The sequence below is a fragment of the Apteryx mantelli genome, chromosome 4, assembly GCF_036417845.1.
Source record: "Apteryx mantelli isolate bAptMan1 chromosome 4, bAptMan1.hap1, whole genome shotgun sequence".
Classification (NCBI taxonomy): Eukaryota; Metazoa; Chordata; class Aves; order Apterygiformes; family Apterygidae; genus Apteryx; species Apteryx mantelli.
The window spans coordinates 23891655-23910516 of NC_089981.1; the positions used below are offsets into that span (position 1 = coordinate 23891655).

An 18862-nucleotide genomic window follows, 5' to 3' on the forward strand; every position below is an offset into this window, starting at 1 on the left:
AAAATGCTCAATGGTGTGTGTACAGCTGAAAAGCAAAATCTGCCCCTCAGATCCATATTGCTGATCAGTTTTTGCTTTGTCAAAAAATGGAGAAATGTGATGAAGATCTGCGTAGACTTATAATCAGTGTTTTCTTCCTATAAAATAATGCCTTTTAAATCTACATCACAAATGGATGTGAAGAACAGCGATAGATTATATAGATATACTTCCAAATTGTATTCAAGGAAGAATATGGCATGAGCCATACGTCTACAAAAGGAGAACCAAGAGCTTTCTGAAGTTAGCTCAATGATGAGGATGAGGCACAGCAAGCATTTCAGAAGGTTTCCGAACCACATTGTGTTTAGTTCAAATGAATGAAATGCTACTGCTGCAAATGACAGATCCAATGGTTCTTAAAGTGCTTTGAAAGTGCTGATTATGTTCATGTGCATATTTAAAATCAAGGTAAATCTTGGTATATTGTGCTGGCAACCTGTGCTTTATGTATATAATACTCATGAGTTTTTTGGGTTTTTTTTTAAACGCTATTACAAATCTGCCTGTTTCACCTGCCAGAATTCCTTTCCCACCCTGTGACTTCTGTTTATATGCTATTTCAAGTGTAATTAAATTATTTTTATGGCAGATTTACTTCTTAACTCCCCTGGCCCCTTTTTGTCTTTACCTCTCCCCTTTGGCTCCAAAGCCTTTGTGGAGTGTGAAAATAACAGGTTTCTCGTTCTCATTCTCTTATTCTCCATCGCATCTTGTTCCATGACACTTCACACCTGATGAAGTTCATGAGCCAGGTATGTGACATGACTTCTGATTTCCTCTGTGTAGTTGCCACGTGAGTGTGTGCGTGTGTCTGTGTGCAAACAGGAGTCCTGGATTGGTAGAAGAGAACAAAACAAGAGAAACGAATATTAACCACAAATGATCACTTGCAGCCCTTTTCTCCTTTAATCTCCATGCTTACTACTTCCTAACTTTACAACATCTTTAACTCCCAACAGCCTCTCCAGATACCTTTTCTCCTTGCCTTAATTCACTAATTCCTTTATTTTTTTCCCCTTCACGCATTCCCTGATCTCTATCTCAGGCTTCCAAGCATTTTAAATATCTGTTCTGTTTTTTTCTATTTCCTGTCTTTCCATCACTGCTTGCACCATGCCACCTGCAGAGGAAGCCCCTGAAGAAGGTATGTGATGCATCTACAGACTCTCTCTCACCCTTTTTCTCTTTCAGTGCTTGGAAAACAGTGTTAAAAACACTGACCTTGTTCAAGATCAGGAGCAAAAGGAGCATGGGAGGGAAAGGGCCTCTCTGAGTGGCTCCGGCTGAACATGGAGAAAAGGGTTGTATATTAAAACACGAAAGGCATCACAGATCCTGCAGATCTAAACCTCGCTGCAGTGGCCTCAGGCACTTGTTGCTTGAAGCTTGTGGGTCAACCTGCCCTTTAGGTCACATTGTGGCACCTGCCTAAATAACAACCCCCCACGCATGGGCAAGCAGTGCTCAGCTGTCATTCTGTGGTGTGTTCTGGAGACTGTTTCCAGAGGGGGCTGATGTGAATTGTTGTCATGGAAAGAGAAAAGTGAGCGACAGACAGGCAGAGAAGGGAGAGAGCAGATGAGTGCATAAGAAGAGTGACCTTAAGAAATCCCCCCAACAGAAAAAAGCAAACTTAAAAGAATAAAATCCGCTTATGGGTACAAAATAGATTACATTTTTTTTCTTAATTTGTAATCGATAGCTGAAGTACGTGAATATTTTGTTCCTATATACATGAAATTGTGCAGCTGGATTTGACAGGCACCTGTGGAAGGAAGCTTTGATTTTTTCTCTAATATTATTATGACCCTGCAACTCATTCTGAGAGTGGCCATCAAGAGAAAAGAGGGAGCAGGATTGCTTTGGACGTAGAAAACGGGAAACTTTTCTTCTGCATAAAGAGTGCACAGCATAATGCTATTGTCCACTGAGTGTGATGTTCTCCTTTTTGTGTCTGAACAGAGCTATCATTGCATGGCAGGTATAAGAGAAGTATCTAAGCAGCAGTGTGATGCGTTTTCCTTATCTTTGTTTATCCTGTTGTGTGTAGGATTACTAACTTTCTTCTCAGCAAAATAAGACTAAGCCAACATGGTATAGGACCTGAGAGGTCATCAGGGAATCCAGACTCCTTGCAAGAAAGCTCTTCTTTAAGCTGACTTTTTACTCTATGGTGCCCCAAGCTGTTCTCCATAGTAATTTATAGAAGGCTGAATATATAAACAAATCCTGGACCATGAAGTTTGGTCCAGATCCAAGTTACTTTGTTTCATACCTCTGACAGTTATTTCAAGAGAAGCACTTGGTCATTCTAATAGCCAAGAAGTCCCCTATTGCAGAGTCTTGCTGATATTTAAGATTTTGAAACTCTCGTGGTCTCTACGCAATATAAAACTAGACTTTCTTTAGATTCTCAATAGAATGGGAAGAAAACTGCAAACAAAATAAAGATCAGTGACATCAAAACAAGGGTATACAAGCCCAGGTGAATAGTCACCTGAAAAAGAAAGGAGAGAAACTGAATTTATTGGCAGAAATGTGCACAGATGCAGCAATTTTTAGGCAAATATGAGAATGTGTAAAGCAAGTTGGAATGTACAATCTGCAATGTCTTGGAAACACGAAGAGGAGCTGCAGCCCTCTGTCCAATCCAGCCCCAGCAGCATGTCATGAATCTCAAATATCCAGTTTTACCCGTAAGCACATGCACTTTGAAAATTCACAACAAATACTATGTGCACCAGGACACTTAAATTATTCTACAGATAATTATAAAAGAAGTGCACTCAAGAAAAATTTAATTCACACTCATACAATTTGCAAACAGAAAGAACAGTTTCAAAATACCAAAAAATGATGAGATGTTACTCTTTTTGTTCACATCTTCCTCTTGGATTTCCATACAGAATGAAAAACATAAATTTCAAAGGAAAGAAGTCTTGAAGATACAGTCAAAGGGCACTTGTGCTTTCTGAGGTTTTCCCTGCTGTTTTGCTTTGGGGGCAAAGTCTCAAACAGTGAGGTCAAACACTGGTTTAGGTGCCCAACTTTAAAGGAATCTTTTTGCATATTTTAGTCTGAAATAATGTCTAAATTTCCTGGGGGCAGACTCGGTGAATCCAACGAATGAGGCGCTGAAGTCTTAACAACAGGACGCTTGCCTTGCCTTCTTGTTTCATCCAGATGCTTTACAAACAGGGAAAGTGAGCTGCCTTCCATGAGCTGTGTTTTGCTTTTGCTTGTTTTAGAGCAAAGGTAGAACAAGACCAGTGCCTGAAGGCAGAAGAGTGACTGAGGTGAATAAGACCTGTCATAAACTGGCATTATCTTTTGTATCATCTTGATTATTTTTGTCTGCCTCTCCCCATCCTAAATCCCTTCTGAATGCTTTAACATCCTTTGTGCCTTCTGCCACCGGGTAATATTTTTGCTTGCATGCGTGTTGCTATCTATAAACGAGGCTCCTAAAGAAGAAGAGATTGCATGCAAGGAAGTTTAGGACTGTCCCTCAGGCCCTTTTGCTCTTGCTCTGCTGCACTTTTCACCCTTCAGTCTGTGAAAGCACAATTTCTGTGGGGAGATGTTGAGTTTCCACACTGCTGCTCAGATACAAGAAGTCCAGTCATTGGTGGGCTTGGGTACGAGTCCAGCTCTGCATCTGTTGCTTTGCTCTTAGTTCCTCGTGAACAAGGCGGCAGCTTTCATAATAGATATTCAGGAAAGTCTTTAGGAGGATGGAAAACATTTTTGCAGGTTCTTGCAAAACCTACTATTGAGCTTCTTATAGGATTACTTTAGTGACCAGTGCTTCAATACCAAGTAGAAAATCACAGCTTCTCTCAGGGGCAAAAATGATTGTTTGGTTTGTTTTATAGCTTGATATGTCTAACTGTCCTGGGAAGTGTGGGATGGTGTACATTTTAGGGCACACCTTTACCTAGTACAAGCCAGTAGACCTGTAATGCGACTCTATGGAACTACTCCAATTTGCACTGATTCACGATCTGGCATTTTCTTTGCATCAAAATAAGACCTTTTAAGTCCATTCATTTCTGACAAGAAATTAGCAACTGACAAATGTCCTCCGTCATATTTTCTCTTTGCTCCCATAAGGAGTCAGACATCCTCTTCTCTGTGTTCTGTTCTTGTTCAATCTCCAGAGTCCGAGATTCCCAGCATAGTGGGGAGGGAGCCGGGACAGTTGTTCTTAGGGCAGTGCTGCTTGTGGATTGACTACTGTACTTCTTTCCTTTTGCTTTTATCCTTCAACTTGCAGCTGATGAAGAAGGCGAATACTATGATGGTAGCTTGGTGTTGTTTTAAGGCAACAAAGTCGTCTTTCTAACATCTCACTTTTTTTTTTTCTGTATTTGTTCCTTACTTGATTGGAAACTCAGGAACTGGGCCAAAACATCTCTGCCACAAAGAATCATTCACTGTGCATATCCAATCTCTCTTGGGGGTCACTGTCACATCAACAGGCATATATTCCCTCATTAGGATAGTGGATGGTGAAAATCAAGCTCTAGAAGCTTGCTCTGGATTTGTCTTTTAGCTAAACCGGTTGTATCGTGCCTCTCAGCAAACTGTCCCAATCCAAAAAAAAGCAGGAAAGTATCTGCACAGGGCCCTGCATAGAGGTGCCTGCCTCACCCAACCTATAAGGTCAGGTTTTCCAGGCCTGAATCTACAAATATTTAGACTTCCACTCCAGCCATACACTTAAAATCGTGCTTAGCGTCAAGCATGTGAATAAAATCATTCAAATTGATGAGGCAGGCCATGGACTTAAAGTATGTTCTTGATACTTGATTAAATGGGCCCTTGAGCATGTGGATGGAGACAAAATTCATGTGAAAAAAAAAAAAAAAATGCAACCAGAAGTGTTGCAGGGTCAGTTTTGCTCTTGTACATGGGCAGATAACTTAGCCCTCCCTGAACCTATTTCAAAACCAGTTTAAACATAAAGAGTCTTTCTGACTTTAAAGGCCTTTGGAATAGCTTGGTTGTGTTCTGATGCCCAGGACCCCAAGAACACCTGGACAGCTGTTTCTAACAACAGAGCCCAACATCACTTGCAACTACCTGGCTTCTTCTGTGTTGTCTTGTTTTTGTGCATGTGTGGTGGTTTTTTTTGTTTTTTTTTTTTTGTTTTTTTTCCCAATTTAATTTTCTTGCTCGCTTTTCAGGCTTTTTCTTATTTTAGGGAAATCCTCTGAGGACTTTTCTGAGCCCCTCACATCAGTTTTCACTTCAGAATGGGATTCCCCCTCCTCCCTTTTCTTTTTCCATTTCTTTCCTTTTAATAGCATATTGATTTTCAAGGCCACACTGAGAGTTAGAGATGTTGCTTCCCGAGAAGTGGAAGGAAGGAGGTTGCTTAGGGAGTTTTGAATCAAGGAAGGCAGTTCAGAAGGACTCCCCAAAAAGGGGGAGCGCTGTGTGAATATCTCACAGATGGAACAGGAGAAAGCGAGGTTGTATTAATGGTGGGGTGTATTCCTCAGCTAATCCTTTTGGAAACCAGAAACTCAGAGACTATATCCCTGATAACTGTGCCAGTGAGTTTGGATTTTTGGTGGTTCTTGCCTTCTTTTGGCAGGGTTATATGTGGGGATTTTGCCACAGATCCATGTTTCATGGGCAGAATGAGCAGAATATCAGTCAAAATCCACCACAGGAACAGGAATTTGCTATTAAAATTCTTGTATGCCAACAGATTTTGGCCCAGTTCCTCGACTCAGTGTCTTGAAAGAAGGGGCAACTTAAAAATAAATCATACTCCTGGGCTGCTTTTGGTGCATGCAGTGTGGACCATGCTGGCTCATGCACTGCAAAGGACAAGTTTATTCCTGTTTATTTTTTAATAGAGGCTCGTGTTTCTCTGTTATCTTCCCCTTTTCTGGTTTTCTGGAGGTAACTTAAAATATCCTAATTACAATTTCTTATTTCAGGAACAACTAACCTTTTACAAATAGCTTTTGACAATTGTTTGTTGGTTTAATTATTTTTAAAGTGCTGATTTGGTGGTGACTGAAACCAAATTCACCCAGTCATTGACAGACAGATGTCAATCCTGGCAATTAAGTTCAACAAACAAAATCACTCATTACCTGTCTATTTATTCTTTTTCTCTGAAGTAACAAGTCTTATTAACTGACAGCTTTAACTTAAACAGGAATGTTTCTGATAATTATCTGGGCATGTCATGAGGAAAGGGAATCCTGTGTGAATAACACACCTCGTAGACTGTTTAATCTGATTACTTTTCCTCTCTCCAGATAAAAAGCAGTTTAAAAGAATGTGTTAAGAAGCTCACTAGCTATTTGAAAAGCAAAACAGTCAAAAAAAAAAAAAAAACTAGAGAAATACAGGAGTGTATCTTTTAGCTAATGGTGTTTTTCTCGAGGAGCGATTTGTGGTTTCCTTTATAAGAGCGCTCTAAAAACACTTTTCTAATTACATGCTATTTATTTTATTAGCATTGCTCAAGCATCCAGAGGCCTCAACTGAGATATGTTCTGGTAGGCAGTGTTCTTGCAGTAAATGAGAAAAATCTTTACCCTGAAGGCTTCATTATTGAAACTGCTATGGGAAGGTATGAGAGAAAGAAATAGTTGATTTCTGACCTCTTTTATGCATTTCTCACACCTCTTCTTGTAATTATTCCAATCACTCATTTCCAGTCATTTCCTCCATTTCCGATTATGCAATGTTCTTGCAACTAATGCCTCCTCTAAATATGTTCCAGAATCAGTTTTTGCTATTTTTCTTTTACAACATTTCATTTTATTTCATTCTACTCTGTTCCACTTGCTATTGCCAATTTCTTCCACTAGTCCCAAAACAGCTGGATGCAAATGAGCATTTGAAAAAAAACAGAATACCTTTATATATCATGATATGAATAGCAAGGCTCTTTTACCCATTCCTGAGGAAAGCTGAATTCCTACATTCAATAGGCTGTGAGCTTTTTACCTCTATGCCTTGCACCAAGCGAGCACGGAGAGAGTCTTGTGCGGCAGAATCCAGCAGCATCCCTGAAAGTTCAAACGTAGCGTGTGGTTATGAAAGTCAACCTGGGTCCCTGTGAGACTGGGCCAGAATAAACACATAGGTTTAATTCACTTCTATTTGTGAGGATAACAGTGCTGAACTTACTGGGATTACACTGGGGTTAATAACTAAAGTTTAAAAAGCATAGCAGGGAGGGGAATTGATCACAAGCACAAATGTTAAGCAAGTAACTCATAAGACAAAACATCTCCCGAAAGCCACTGAAAGGTCACTAGTTGCAGGAGGACACTTCTGGCTGCCAGAGGGCCCAGAGTTGACAGTCTCCGTGATGGTTTAGCCTTCCTATCTGGGCACCATTCCTCTCCTGGAGACACAGGGATCATTCCCATTAGTGCTCATGGGAATTTTGCATGTACCTCAGCAGGAGAGGGAGCTCACTAAGAGAGGATGGGCTTCTCCAAGCTGGATTTGAGGGCACCCCACTGTGCAGGGAAAGAAACACCCCACCACGGCATCCAGGATGCATGCCCTAAGCTATCTAGGGCTGTGCGTGGGAGTGAAACAGCCAGGATAAAATATGTCAAATGTTTCTCTCCTGGCCTCCATATAAGGCATCTGAACAAAACTGCCTAAGCCTAGTTGTCGTTGACACCAGTGTCAATTCAGATTAACTCCAGTGACTTCAGTAAAAGAAACGCTGACTGAAAAAGGCAATGTTTTTTTCCACCCTCCAGCCCAGCTGTCCTCCTCAGAGCTTTGATCTTGATGGTTTGAGAACAATAATTTATTGTGTGAATGAAACCATTGCCTTCCAGATGCTACGTTTGGGACTTTTATACAATCTCTTGATTCTTTTCTGTCAAATTCTGTTTCAAGTGTTAAAACAGATACACTCCTAGCAAAAGGGGTGTGTGAGTGTGTGTGTGCTTCTTTCGGAAGTGTTTGAGATTTAACCAGTTCCTCTTGGATGTTTCCCCTGAGACTGAATTGCCCTGCCCTTTTTTTTTTTTACTGTAGGAGCTGGTGTGATCTCTGTTCTAACTGTTCTCCCTCTTTTTCTCTTTTTTTCCTTCCTGTTTTGCTCCACGTTTCCAAATACAGAGGAGAAGCCCAGAATAAAGTAAGTATGAGGGGTGGGTAGCTTTCAGAAACCCCAGGATAACTGTTCTGATCTAGGAGAAATCTATAGGTTGTTTGTTAGGAAAACGGCCACCAGAAGCCTTTGGATAATCCTCTCTTCTCCTTCCTTTATGCGATATCCGTCTGTTCCTGCATGCCTTCTGCCAGAGACTGCCTTAGCAGTAGTTACTGGCCAGGGTCTTAAGACCAGTTCTTCATCAGTCCTATGTCTTTCTTACAGCTAGAGTTGGTGGAGTCATGAATTCTCCAGGATACAGCAGCCCCACAACTTTATGTGGAGATGAGGGCCTCAACAGTAAATCCTTTGTGAAAGCCCATAGCAGGAAAACAACCTGTCCAGCCAGGGTTGCTGGCAGTAGGAAGGATGGCAAATGTTGGATTGGGCTGGCTTGAGCTTAACTAAGGTTTCCTATGCGCCTTCTGACTCTGTTGATCCATGCATTTCCATGCGTGAGGGAATGACTATAGGCTTTGGGAATGAAAAACTTTTTTGGTGGCAACTCCCTGCCCTTGACCTTCCATGAAGAACAATGGTGTCTAGTGCTGTTCCCTGTAGGTCAGTTCAGGACATGCTCTTTAAAAAGCTCCCTTTTCTTTAAGATTAATTTTCATTTTTTTGACTCTCTACAGACTAACTGCTCCTAAAATACCAGAGGGTGAGAAAGTAGATTTTGATGTAAGTACTTCTGAGCCTATCTGTGTTTGTCTGTCTGCACCTGAGCCACATGCACATGCAAACCCACAGAATTCCTCCTGTACAGATACTGCTGAGAATAAAGTCAAGGACAAAAGGATGGATGCTTTGCTGCCTGCTTTCAGTCACAGGCTACCCTCTGCTCCCTGAAACCCCCTGGATGCATTCTTTGTTAACGTGGCTAAGCTGAAATCTTTATTCATGTATTTATTTTTTTTCTTCTTGAATCTTTGAAGCCAATATATGAAGAAAGATGAAAGTAAGTGTGTTAGGAGCCCTCAGATCTCTCTCTTTACAAACTGCCCATTACCATGCTCTCATTCTCTATTGAATATTCCTCAGCTATCCTAGGGCAAGCTGGCTTCTATTGTTTCCTATTACTCCTGTATACTTCCCTAGTTGTACTACTTTCCTGTAGTTCCAGGATGCTCCTCTGGCTCAAGAGTGATGAAATATGATTAGGGATGATTGGAAAGGATCAGAAAGGGGCTTCTCCAGTGCCACAGGCTGGATATTATGCCTGTGAAGAGCTTGTGTCCTCCAGAAGTCAGGAATGGGCTGCGCAACAGACTAGCATTTTGAAAAGTTGAGTTGTTCCATGAGAAATAGAAGTAACAAAGCTTGGTTTTCTGTGGAATTGTGGGCTGCTTTCCCTCACCCTCTTCCCCACAGCATTTTATGCCCCATATCTCCCTCCTCTTTATGCAGTAGTATCCTTTTCTTCTCTGACGTCCCATATCTGGGCAGGCAAAAACACCTTCTTTTGCTGATTTGTGCCTGCATTCCTGCTGGCTGGCTGGCTGGCATATAGTCTGCTGATTTGCCAGCTCACTGCTATTTCTGAGCATGGCGAAGGGGCTGAGTTTTATCCTCAGTGGGAAGCACTGATTAAAATCTCTCTACTCTAGCTGCACTCTGACTTTCATGAAGTCTATAAAAACCTTAATATCTGCAAAATCTTTGTCCCTCTGAAAACATTGCTGTAATTAGTTTGAAAGTTACTGGGAGAGGGAAGACAGACAAACAAATAGGCAGTGTGATTGTATGAGCCTTCCTTCTTAGAAAGCCAGGCTTAAAAATGCAACCTAGATAGCTAGTGACAAGCAGGAAAGGTAGGTTTTAAAAAAAGCAAGCCTATACTCATATGTCACTGAGAAACACTACCTAAAATGACAACAGAAGATTAACAATAAAGAGATCCATATGCGGAAGTGGATAGAAAAATAAAGAAGCCCTGGTGTTGAAAAAGCATATGCTTAGTGAAGTCGCCTGTAGTCTAAAGTCCACAGAAATGTCTGCTCTCCCCAAAAATACAAGAACATTTTCTAGGGTACATTCATAACTCAACCCTTGGGCAAGACTTGTGTACATGCAAAGACATGGCAGCTAAGAAAAGCCAGGGATAAAATATGATGCAGGGAAATGAGATGTGTATTCCGTTCCCTTCTTGGCTCCTGGCTGTCACCTGGACAAGTCTTTGAATGTCTCCAACCTTGCATTTAAGCTAGATGGAGAGGCTCCTGTTCATTTCCGTGTATATCTGTGGACACATTGTGCTTTTGTTTGTGTGTGTAGGCAGAGTGCTGTGAGTCTCCAGGACACGTATGTAGAGAAGTATGGACTTACTTAATGCATTTGCCTCTTCTTCCAGGACATCCAAAAGAAGAGGCAGAACAAAGACCTGATTGAACTGCAGGCCTTGATTGACAGCCACTTTGAAGCCAGGAGAAAGGAAGAGGAGGAGCTGGTTGCCCTGAAGGAGAGAATTGTGAGTCTTTGTAGAGCCACTTCTCTGCGCTAGATTAAGAGATTAGCTGTAGATGAGAAGTTGAATCTATTAGTCCTCAGTCAGAGTTTGGCAGCAAGCTGTGTTGACATGTACAGAAGTAACTGTTCCTGTTACCTCCAAGTGGATTCTTGCCTGGTCAGTCCTCTCTCTCAGCCTCCTGCATTTTACACCTGGAAATTCACAGAAGGCATTTTGATTGCCTGTGAACCCTGTTCTGCATGCCCTGGCAAGGGAATAGATAGTTCGTAGTCTCTGAATCAAACCTCTTGGTGGTGGTGGTGGTAGTGGGGGATACTGGAGGTGGATAAGGTCACGCTGATGATTCCATGCCTCTGTCATTGCTTCTTGCAGGAGAAGCGCAGAGCTGAAAGAGCAGAGCAACAGCGAATCCGGGCTGAGAAGGAGAAGGAACGCCAAGCAAGGCTTGCAGTAAGCATCTTTGAATCTCTCTCTTTGTCTCAGCGTTTAAGGTGAGGAGATCTCCAGAGATCTCTGCCTGCCTCAGACAATCCAGAGAAGAAATGGCTGCCTTCTTAAAGCAAGGGCAGGACAGGGGAGCTGTCAGTTCTCATTGTACTTATCCTGTCACATTTCCTGCCGTGACACTGGCTGCTGCAAAAGTTGTGAGTCTCCTGTAGAGTAACTTGCTTGTGTCTGCCATACTCCATAGGAGGAAAAGGCACGGAGAGAGGAAGAAGATGCCAAGAGAAAAGCTGAGGATGATCTCAAGAAGAAGAAGGCTCTGTCCTCCATGGGTGCCACATACAGCAGCTATCTGGCTAAGGTAAAAAGCATGGATCAGTGGAAGGAATATGGAAGCATTAAGCCTTGGGGTTGACTGGCAACGGTCTTCATTACAAGAGGAGAACAAAACTTGACTTTCCTCCTTCTGGATCCTTAGCAAATTGTCTTGGTTGCTCTGTCCCTGAACTCATTTCATTCACCCCAAATTTGTGCTGCCCGGCATTAACTGATGTTCTGAAAATAGGCTGACCAGAAGAGAGGGAAGAAGCAGACAGCTAGAGAGACGAAGAAGAAGGTCCTGGCAGAGAGGCGCAAGCCCTTGAACATCGACCACCTTAATGAAGACAAGCTGAGGTAACATGCTTATCCTCACTTACTGCAGGTGCAGGGCAGTGATCCCAAATTTGAATGCAACTCATTGAAATTTGTTCTTATTGTTCTGGGGCCTTCTCTAGTGAAAGAATTAGGGAGGGGAAAGGGCCTTTCTTGAAATTCATCAAAGGACAATGTTAAATTTTGCCCTGCCTTTATTTGGAGAAAAGAGGACATGGAGTGTTGCTGAAATGGTTTGGTAGCCATCTAGCCATGCTCCTGGTGTAGATCCATGAGCCTCGCCTGTGAACACGGATGAGTCACCAGACGACCTACGAACTTTAAACCCAGCTCTGAGATCAGCTGAAAAAAACCTTCAGATTAAAGACTGTTTTGGTATTTATATTATAACAACATTCCCAGAGGTGAGTTAGAACTGCTAAAATATGATTATGAATTTTTGCTGAGTCTGGAGGTCTTGGGATTGAGTGCTCTGGTACAGAGCAGTCTTTTAAATGATCATTTGGACTCCACATGTTGGAGTTTACACACAATTGAAAAATGAGATCACTTCAGTCCTAAAACAGATGAGATGCACGATGGCAGCTATTCTGCTTATCTGCGTGGCCTTCAGAGTCCTCCTTCCTTCTCATCTAATTCCCCCAGACTCTTGTCTCTCATTAAGAGTTACAGGAAAAATTAAACTTGTAGGAAATATGTTACTGCCTGACATATGCAAGTGTGCAAGGCTAAAAAGTTCTCAGGTGAGAAGGTGAGACATTGGAAATAGTTGAGTAGCTTTTAGATGAGTAAGGGTTTTGCAGGAAGATGTATGAGCTGCATTACATAAAATATAAAAAGCCTCATTACTAGTGATCTGAAAACCAAAGGAAATGTATGATGTGATATGTTTCTCCTGTCTCCCTTTCCCCATAAACACACAGGGACAAGGCTAAGGAACTGTGGGACTGGTTATACCAGCTGGAGAATGAAAAGTATGACTTTACAGAGCAGATTAAAAGAAAAAAATATGAGGTGAGTTGAGAAGTCCTTTTGGTCATGGCACTGGGTCCAAAACATAATCTGTGGTATTCCTCTAAAAATAGCTTTGGCAATATCATTTGGTTTTCCAATGCCCTTTTGGAATATTTAGCCGGGAAGGCACCTGGATCTGCAGTTCCACTCATATGCCAACTTCTGCTGACCAGATTTCATATTTTAGGCTGAAATTGAATAGACCAGTCTGAAGGCTTTCAGAGCCCCATGGAAAATGGATCCCTCACACACACCCTTGTTCATTCTTGTTGATCTACAGGTAACTGTAGCCTGAAAAATCATTCAGATTCTCAATTCACTCATCTCCATTGCAAAGTAATATTTTTAATCCTGTCTTTGACTTCACATTTGAATGTTGTAAATTTTGTTCTCGTCCCGGTTTCCCTGCGGACTGAACTCTTTGGAGTTGCTGAAACCTGTCTCCAGACAGGAGCATCTGACTGATATGGTAACAGACAGTTGATGTGTTTCCTTTACAAATGGTCACAGGATAGGGCTGCACTCACCCAAATCAGGTTTCAGTGGCTGAGAAATCCTATTGGAGATCTCTCTGTCTCACTCTCCTTTTAATTCCCAATTACACAGACACACACTGAGGGAGAACAAGCAACATCAATGTAACTATCTCAATCTCTCTTAGATTGTAACACTACGTTGCAGGCTGCAGGAGCTATCCAAGTTGTAAGTACAATGAATTTGCCTGTGTAAGAGCAGCAGCAAAGGCTACCAAATGCATGAGCCTGGCGCATGGTCAGAGACCAGGTGCCAGACAGCAAGCTGGCCCTTGGCTCCAAGTGCAGAGAGAAAAGAGAAAACTGAATCTTGTGTGTCTCCCTTCACTTCCTTTTTCTCTCACCTTCCATTCTTCTAAAAGAGATGAAGTAGTAATTTAGGAATGGAGTTGGGGGTCCAACAGTGATGTGGCTGAAGAACTGAGCACGCAACCCATGCAGATCATCTCTGAAGATAATCCTCTATGTAGCTTCTGGTACTATGTGGGAGATCACTCAGACGTATCCAAGACACATGCAGAGGCTTAAGGATTCATGTGTAGTATCTCAAAATTCATAGAAAAGAATGGAATGGGTTTTGGAAAGATTCTCCACCTTGTGTGGCCACGTGTTTATCCAGATCCAAAACATGGGAGAGGGCCAGCTAAGGACAGCAGGTCAACTAGGTGTGGAACAATAGTAATTAAGGCCATGGGAGGGGAAAGAGTGTACAATGGTAATGAGGCCTCTGCATAGAGAGAGTGATGGATGGCTGATGAAGAAAAGCAAGGAAAGTACAGAAAATGTGCGAAGTAGAAGAAAAAGGCACAGATGAGAGATGAAAAGAAGACAAGTAGGAAAAAAAGGGGAAGATGACAGCAGAGAAAACAAAATGAGGAAAAAGGTAAGTGGAAAACAGCAAAGGGAATGAAGAGGATGTGAGCAAGAATGCGAGGGAGAGACAAATGAAGGAAGTGGGACACACAGGAGTGGAGCTGTTATTTAGCTCTAGTGTCTGTTGCTCTTTGGTGCTTTATTGGAGAGCGAGTGTCATAGTCACGGCCACAAGGTTACCAATGAAGGTAAGACTTAAGTCCTTGGATCAAACTGAAGATAGAGCTGGTTCTCATCCACATTTGGGAAAAATACTTGGTTGCAATAAATGATTTAAGCCAATGCTGCAGATTTAAAAACTTCTACAAGTAAGTACAAAAGCAGTTGATCTGCTGATCTTTTCTTCCTTGTGTTGTCCTGTTCCCTCTGATGTTTCAGTCTCTTATTTTGTTTGTTTGCCATGGAAAGACAAGAACAAGGAAATGCCAGTTGTTGGGCCAACCTGAATGTATGATCTTTTTTTCGTTTCGCATGTGGAGAATGTCAAATGCCACTTTAAATAGTCAAATGTTGGGTCATCAGTTCTCGGACCTGCAGAGTCAGTGGAGAACTTTGAATTACACCAAAACCAGAAGTAAAACATAAGTCTTGGCACATACATTTTCCACCCAAGGAAAACTAGGTAGAATGATGACTGGGTTACAGACAAAAACAAGAAGGGGTGAAAGAGGGCACGCTCCCACACTCTGGTGCATTTGGGCATTCCCACTACCTAAGAGGGAAAAGTCCCAGGATTTCACTAGTGAATCCAGGGCTACAAGCTAGGACTGAGATACTAAGCTAGGCCATGAGGTGATTGTGCTGTGAGAGGTAGGTGTTTGCTTTCCCATGCATCAGGATGAAATCTGTAGTTTACCCATGGCTAAACAAAGGTACACTCCATCTTGTAGGACAAAATCTCTAGTGGCTTACGATCATCAGCAAAATTTGGGAAGGTATTTAGAGCCCTCACTTCAACCTTTTCCTCTGTGGTTGCTGCAGTTCCCCCCCGCCTGTTTTCTTCTTCAGCCCTGTTAAAAATCTTCCTCTCTTATGGGAAGGTGGTAGCTGCTGCTTGTTCTTCACCTCATGCTCTACCAGGCAACAAAAAATGCTCCAGCAGAATATGTGACCCATCTTCCATTCTCGAGGTCCCCATTCAGTCCACTGAAGCTCTTTAAGCTTACATAATTCATAATGTGCCAGTAGTGGAGGAAGAATGAGAAGGTGAGGCTGACACATGCAGGGGCATGAGGCTGCCCAAAAGCTTTCCAGCTGGCCAGGGTGATACTCATTCCAGTTCACTTGCCTGTAGTTTGACATGCCAGTTCCTAATAGACTAATTTGTATACATAGGAACTCTTCTAATAAAGGTTATAAAATTCTAGTTCTTCTTTCTCTTGAAATGTGAAATTGGCTTGCAGATTTACTACCAAGTAGCAACATTTCTCTTCCTCAAGCAAGGGTGAGCTTTTATTTCAAAGGAAGTGTTAATCCCTACCATAGGCACCTGTTTCCAGCACTCCAACAGGTAAACTCCCCTCCCTGTGAGGGAATAAGGTTGCTCAGCAGATACCTTAAAAAACCCTGGTCATGTATGTTGTTTGCAGATTATCACCCTCAGGAACCGGATTGATCAGGCTCAGAAGCAGTAAGTACTCATATCCTCTTCCTAGCTCTTGGTTGGGGATATGATCTCAGTGTTTGAAGTAGTCACTTCAGCCTCAATGCCGACATTTTCTTCTTGCAATGGAACGAGGCTAGAGATGAAAGGGTAACTCCCATCCTGCCTCCCGTTGAGAAAATGACGGGGAAACTGAAGTGAATCTAGCAGCTAACATTAAAAAAAGTTGTGTTTCTTCACACAGTGCCAGCAAAATTTCCATCTGCTTATTGCTGGGGTTTTCAAACACCTGACTGAGGTGCTTTGAATACACAATGGAACACAACCCTTGTTTATGAAGGGTAAACAAGTGGTTGCTAAGATTATAAGGAATGGTGTGTAACAAGACTAACATCATGGGATTACTGTTGTGCATTCTTTTCATTTGTCATCTCTCTCCCACCTTCCTTCCCCACATGACTTCTATTTAAATAGATTTTTGACTCTTATGTCTTTAACTATTCTACGTGTTTACAGTGAGCTTGTTGAGAGAACTGGGGCTAGACAAGGCCTGAGGGCTAGTGCATGCAGAAAAGTGACAGACAGAGGAGCTGTGAGGAAGTAGGAGAGGGAGAGCTCTCCAGTGTTGGGGTTTGATCTTCACTGTGTTTCCATATCTTCTCAGCAAAATCATGCTGAGAATGAAGCAGTTGTCTTTGAATCATACGAGCGACCAAACGCTGCCTTGCCGCTTCCCCAGTCCAACCTGCCTTATCAAATGAATGCAACACTGTGGGCTCAGTTGTGTGTAGGTGCCAAACATAAGGCTTGACCTTCCCATAGTATTTTCTTTACAGAGCTGTAGGCTCATAAACCTCAACAGAATGTGCAGCTGTAGAAGGATGCCGTGGTTTATCTGGGCGTTGCTGCCCTTTCTAGGGGCACTGTCACACCACCCACAGCAGGATGTACTATTACTGCACGTTTGCTCCCCCAAAAGACATGATACTCTTTTTAGTGCAGTAGGACATCGTTCAGAAAGGTTGGACTGGGAACGCCAGAGCTCCTGAGATTTTTGCACAGTTGTACTTCTCCCCAAAACAGACTGTCGCATTCCAAAGCAATGTCTGTTAATATGTTATAAAAAGATCAACTGATCCTTTCACTTTAGACTTCATTAAGTCTCCCTAAGCATACTCTAAAGGTTAGGCATAACATCAAACATCACAGGCCTTTGTGGAGATAAAAGGACTCCACCTTAGTTTGAGGAGCTGTACAGTTCCTGTACTGGGTTTTGAACCAGTGGGAAGGCTGGCAAAAGGGACAGTGAAATGAATTTAAAGTAAGAAGAAACTGCTCTGTTGTCTCTCATGTAAAGGGTCAATTTTTGGAATAGATCAAGTTTAACTTGGTCAAAAGGTAATGTATCCACTGTGCGTGTGTGTCTGTGTCACTGTGTTATGTCCTTCCATAAATACAGCTAGTGTTCTTGAACCAATCCATCTGGCAGCCCTAGAAAAATCTCCCCAAATATTGTCTTCTCATTCTGTTCTGCCCACTGGAGGAACAAGTGGTCTGAAGGGGGCTTCCTTGTTGATGGCAAGGCCCCACCACAATATGCTGCTTCCCAACCCCATGCTCTGCAGCGTCAAAGAGCCCAGTTCACATGTGCTTTGGTTCAAGTAGCCTCATCATCGTGTGCATGAGATGGAAGGGTCTGGTGATGCGCAGTGCCCCAAAAGCCTGGGCACTGCCTATGGGAGCTGGTGCAAAATCTAACCTGACTAACTTCTCACCTGGACCCTCTCTGAATCCAGGCATGCCTGTTTTTTAGTCAGAAGGTAAGTGGTGTGCATGTAGGATTGCCATTCTGTGTGCAAGAAAATACTGGAGAGTTTGCTTGAGGTGCTTTGTGTGGCGAGTGTAGCTGAACTGCTTCCATGCACCCACCCTTAGCAAGACTGGGATACGGGTATGAGAAGAGGCCTTTAAAGGTTGCTTGCACCATTCTAGAGACTCGGTCTCATGATGTAAGGAAGAAGTCACTCTGCCTTTGCTATAGTAAAGCAATTTTCTTATCAGGCCTTAGCTGTATTTAAATTATTGTTCAGGTTCTTTTGTCTCCACTACCAGATGACTAAAGCATCTGAGGTGTTTGACTAGAGCTGTCTGAAAATGAGGAAGTTTTCTGTGGAAACAGATCTATAACCTACATTCCAGATCAAAGCAGTCTTGAATTCTGGAAGTGTCAAATCTGTGACTGGATAGGTCTGTCACTGTTAGTGCTGAGGTCACCTGGGTTTCTGGTTTGATAATGCAGGAATCTGCAAATGTCCACCTCTTTTAGGCATGCACATCCTGGCCTTTCACTAAGGGCCTGAGCCACACCGCTTCCATCATGCTGACACGTTTTTCTTTCCTTTTGTATTGTAGCAGCAAGAAGGCAGGAGCCAAGGGCAAAGTTGGTGGGCGCTGGAAGTAAAGAACCAGGCAGGATGGCCCACCATGGCATGCCTGCACCCTGCTGGTCTCCTCTTTCTTCCTTCACAAATCACTTGTGTTCCCATGCCTCAGCGATAACAAAAATTGCAACATCAGCCTGGGCTGGCTATTGCTGCTGCTTTTCTTTTCTCCCCCCTTGGAGGAGTCCAGTGGTTTCCTGAAACAAAAGGAAGCAGGTTACCCCTGGAGCTGAGATGACTCCTTGCTGGCATCTTCAATACCTGCTGAGCGTGTCCTTTAATCTCCTGACACCAGCCCTATGCCATCCTGTAGACTGCTGTGTACAAATCTCTGGATTTTGTAAATAAAGCGCGACCAGTGTCTACTTCAATGACAGCTCTCTGGAATGGTGTTTTTTACTTTATTTAGTGGCATCTCGTTTTGCCTAGGATTTGGGTGTTGGACCAAATCCTTAGTTATAAGTATCAAGCGATCCAGCTCTACAGCTGGGAATGAGGTTCAATATAATTAACAAAGAACCAGGATGGGGGCCCTGTCTTATGGCCACGATGCAGGCAGATAACAAGGACCAGCTCTGTTCTGGGGGAGCTCATAGTCTACGTGTCAGTCTGGATGCCAAATGTAGTTGAAACAGACTT

At 42.6% G+C, this 18862-nt stretch overlaps 1 protein-coding gene across 1 annotated transcript; it reads left to right on the forward strand.

Moving 5' to 3' along the window:
* Nucleotides 1-763: 763 nt before the first annotated feature.
* TNNT3 (troponin T3, fast skeletal type) lies at nucleotides 764-18338 on the forward strand (the record flags this gene model as incomplete). Its single annotated transcript, XM_067295341.1, has 10 exons — nucleotides 764-794; nucleotides 8161-8179; nucleotides 8830-8875; nucleotides 10545-10661; nucleotides 11034-11111; nucleotides 11353-11466; nucleotides 11671-11780; nucleotides 12683-12773; nucleotides 15769-15809; nucleotides 18195-18338. Coding segments are annotated over 10 exons (696 nt in total), but the record flags the coding sequence as incomplete, so codon positions are not given.
* Between the last annotated feature and the right edge of the window lie 524 nt (nucleotides 18339-18862).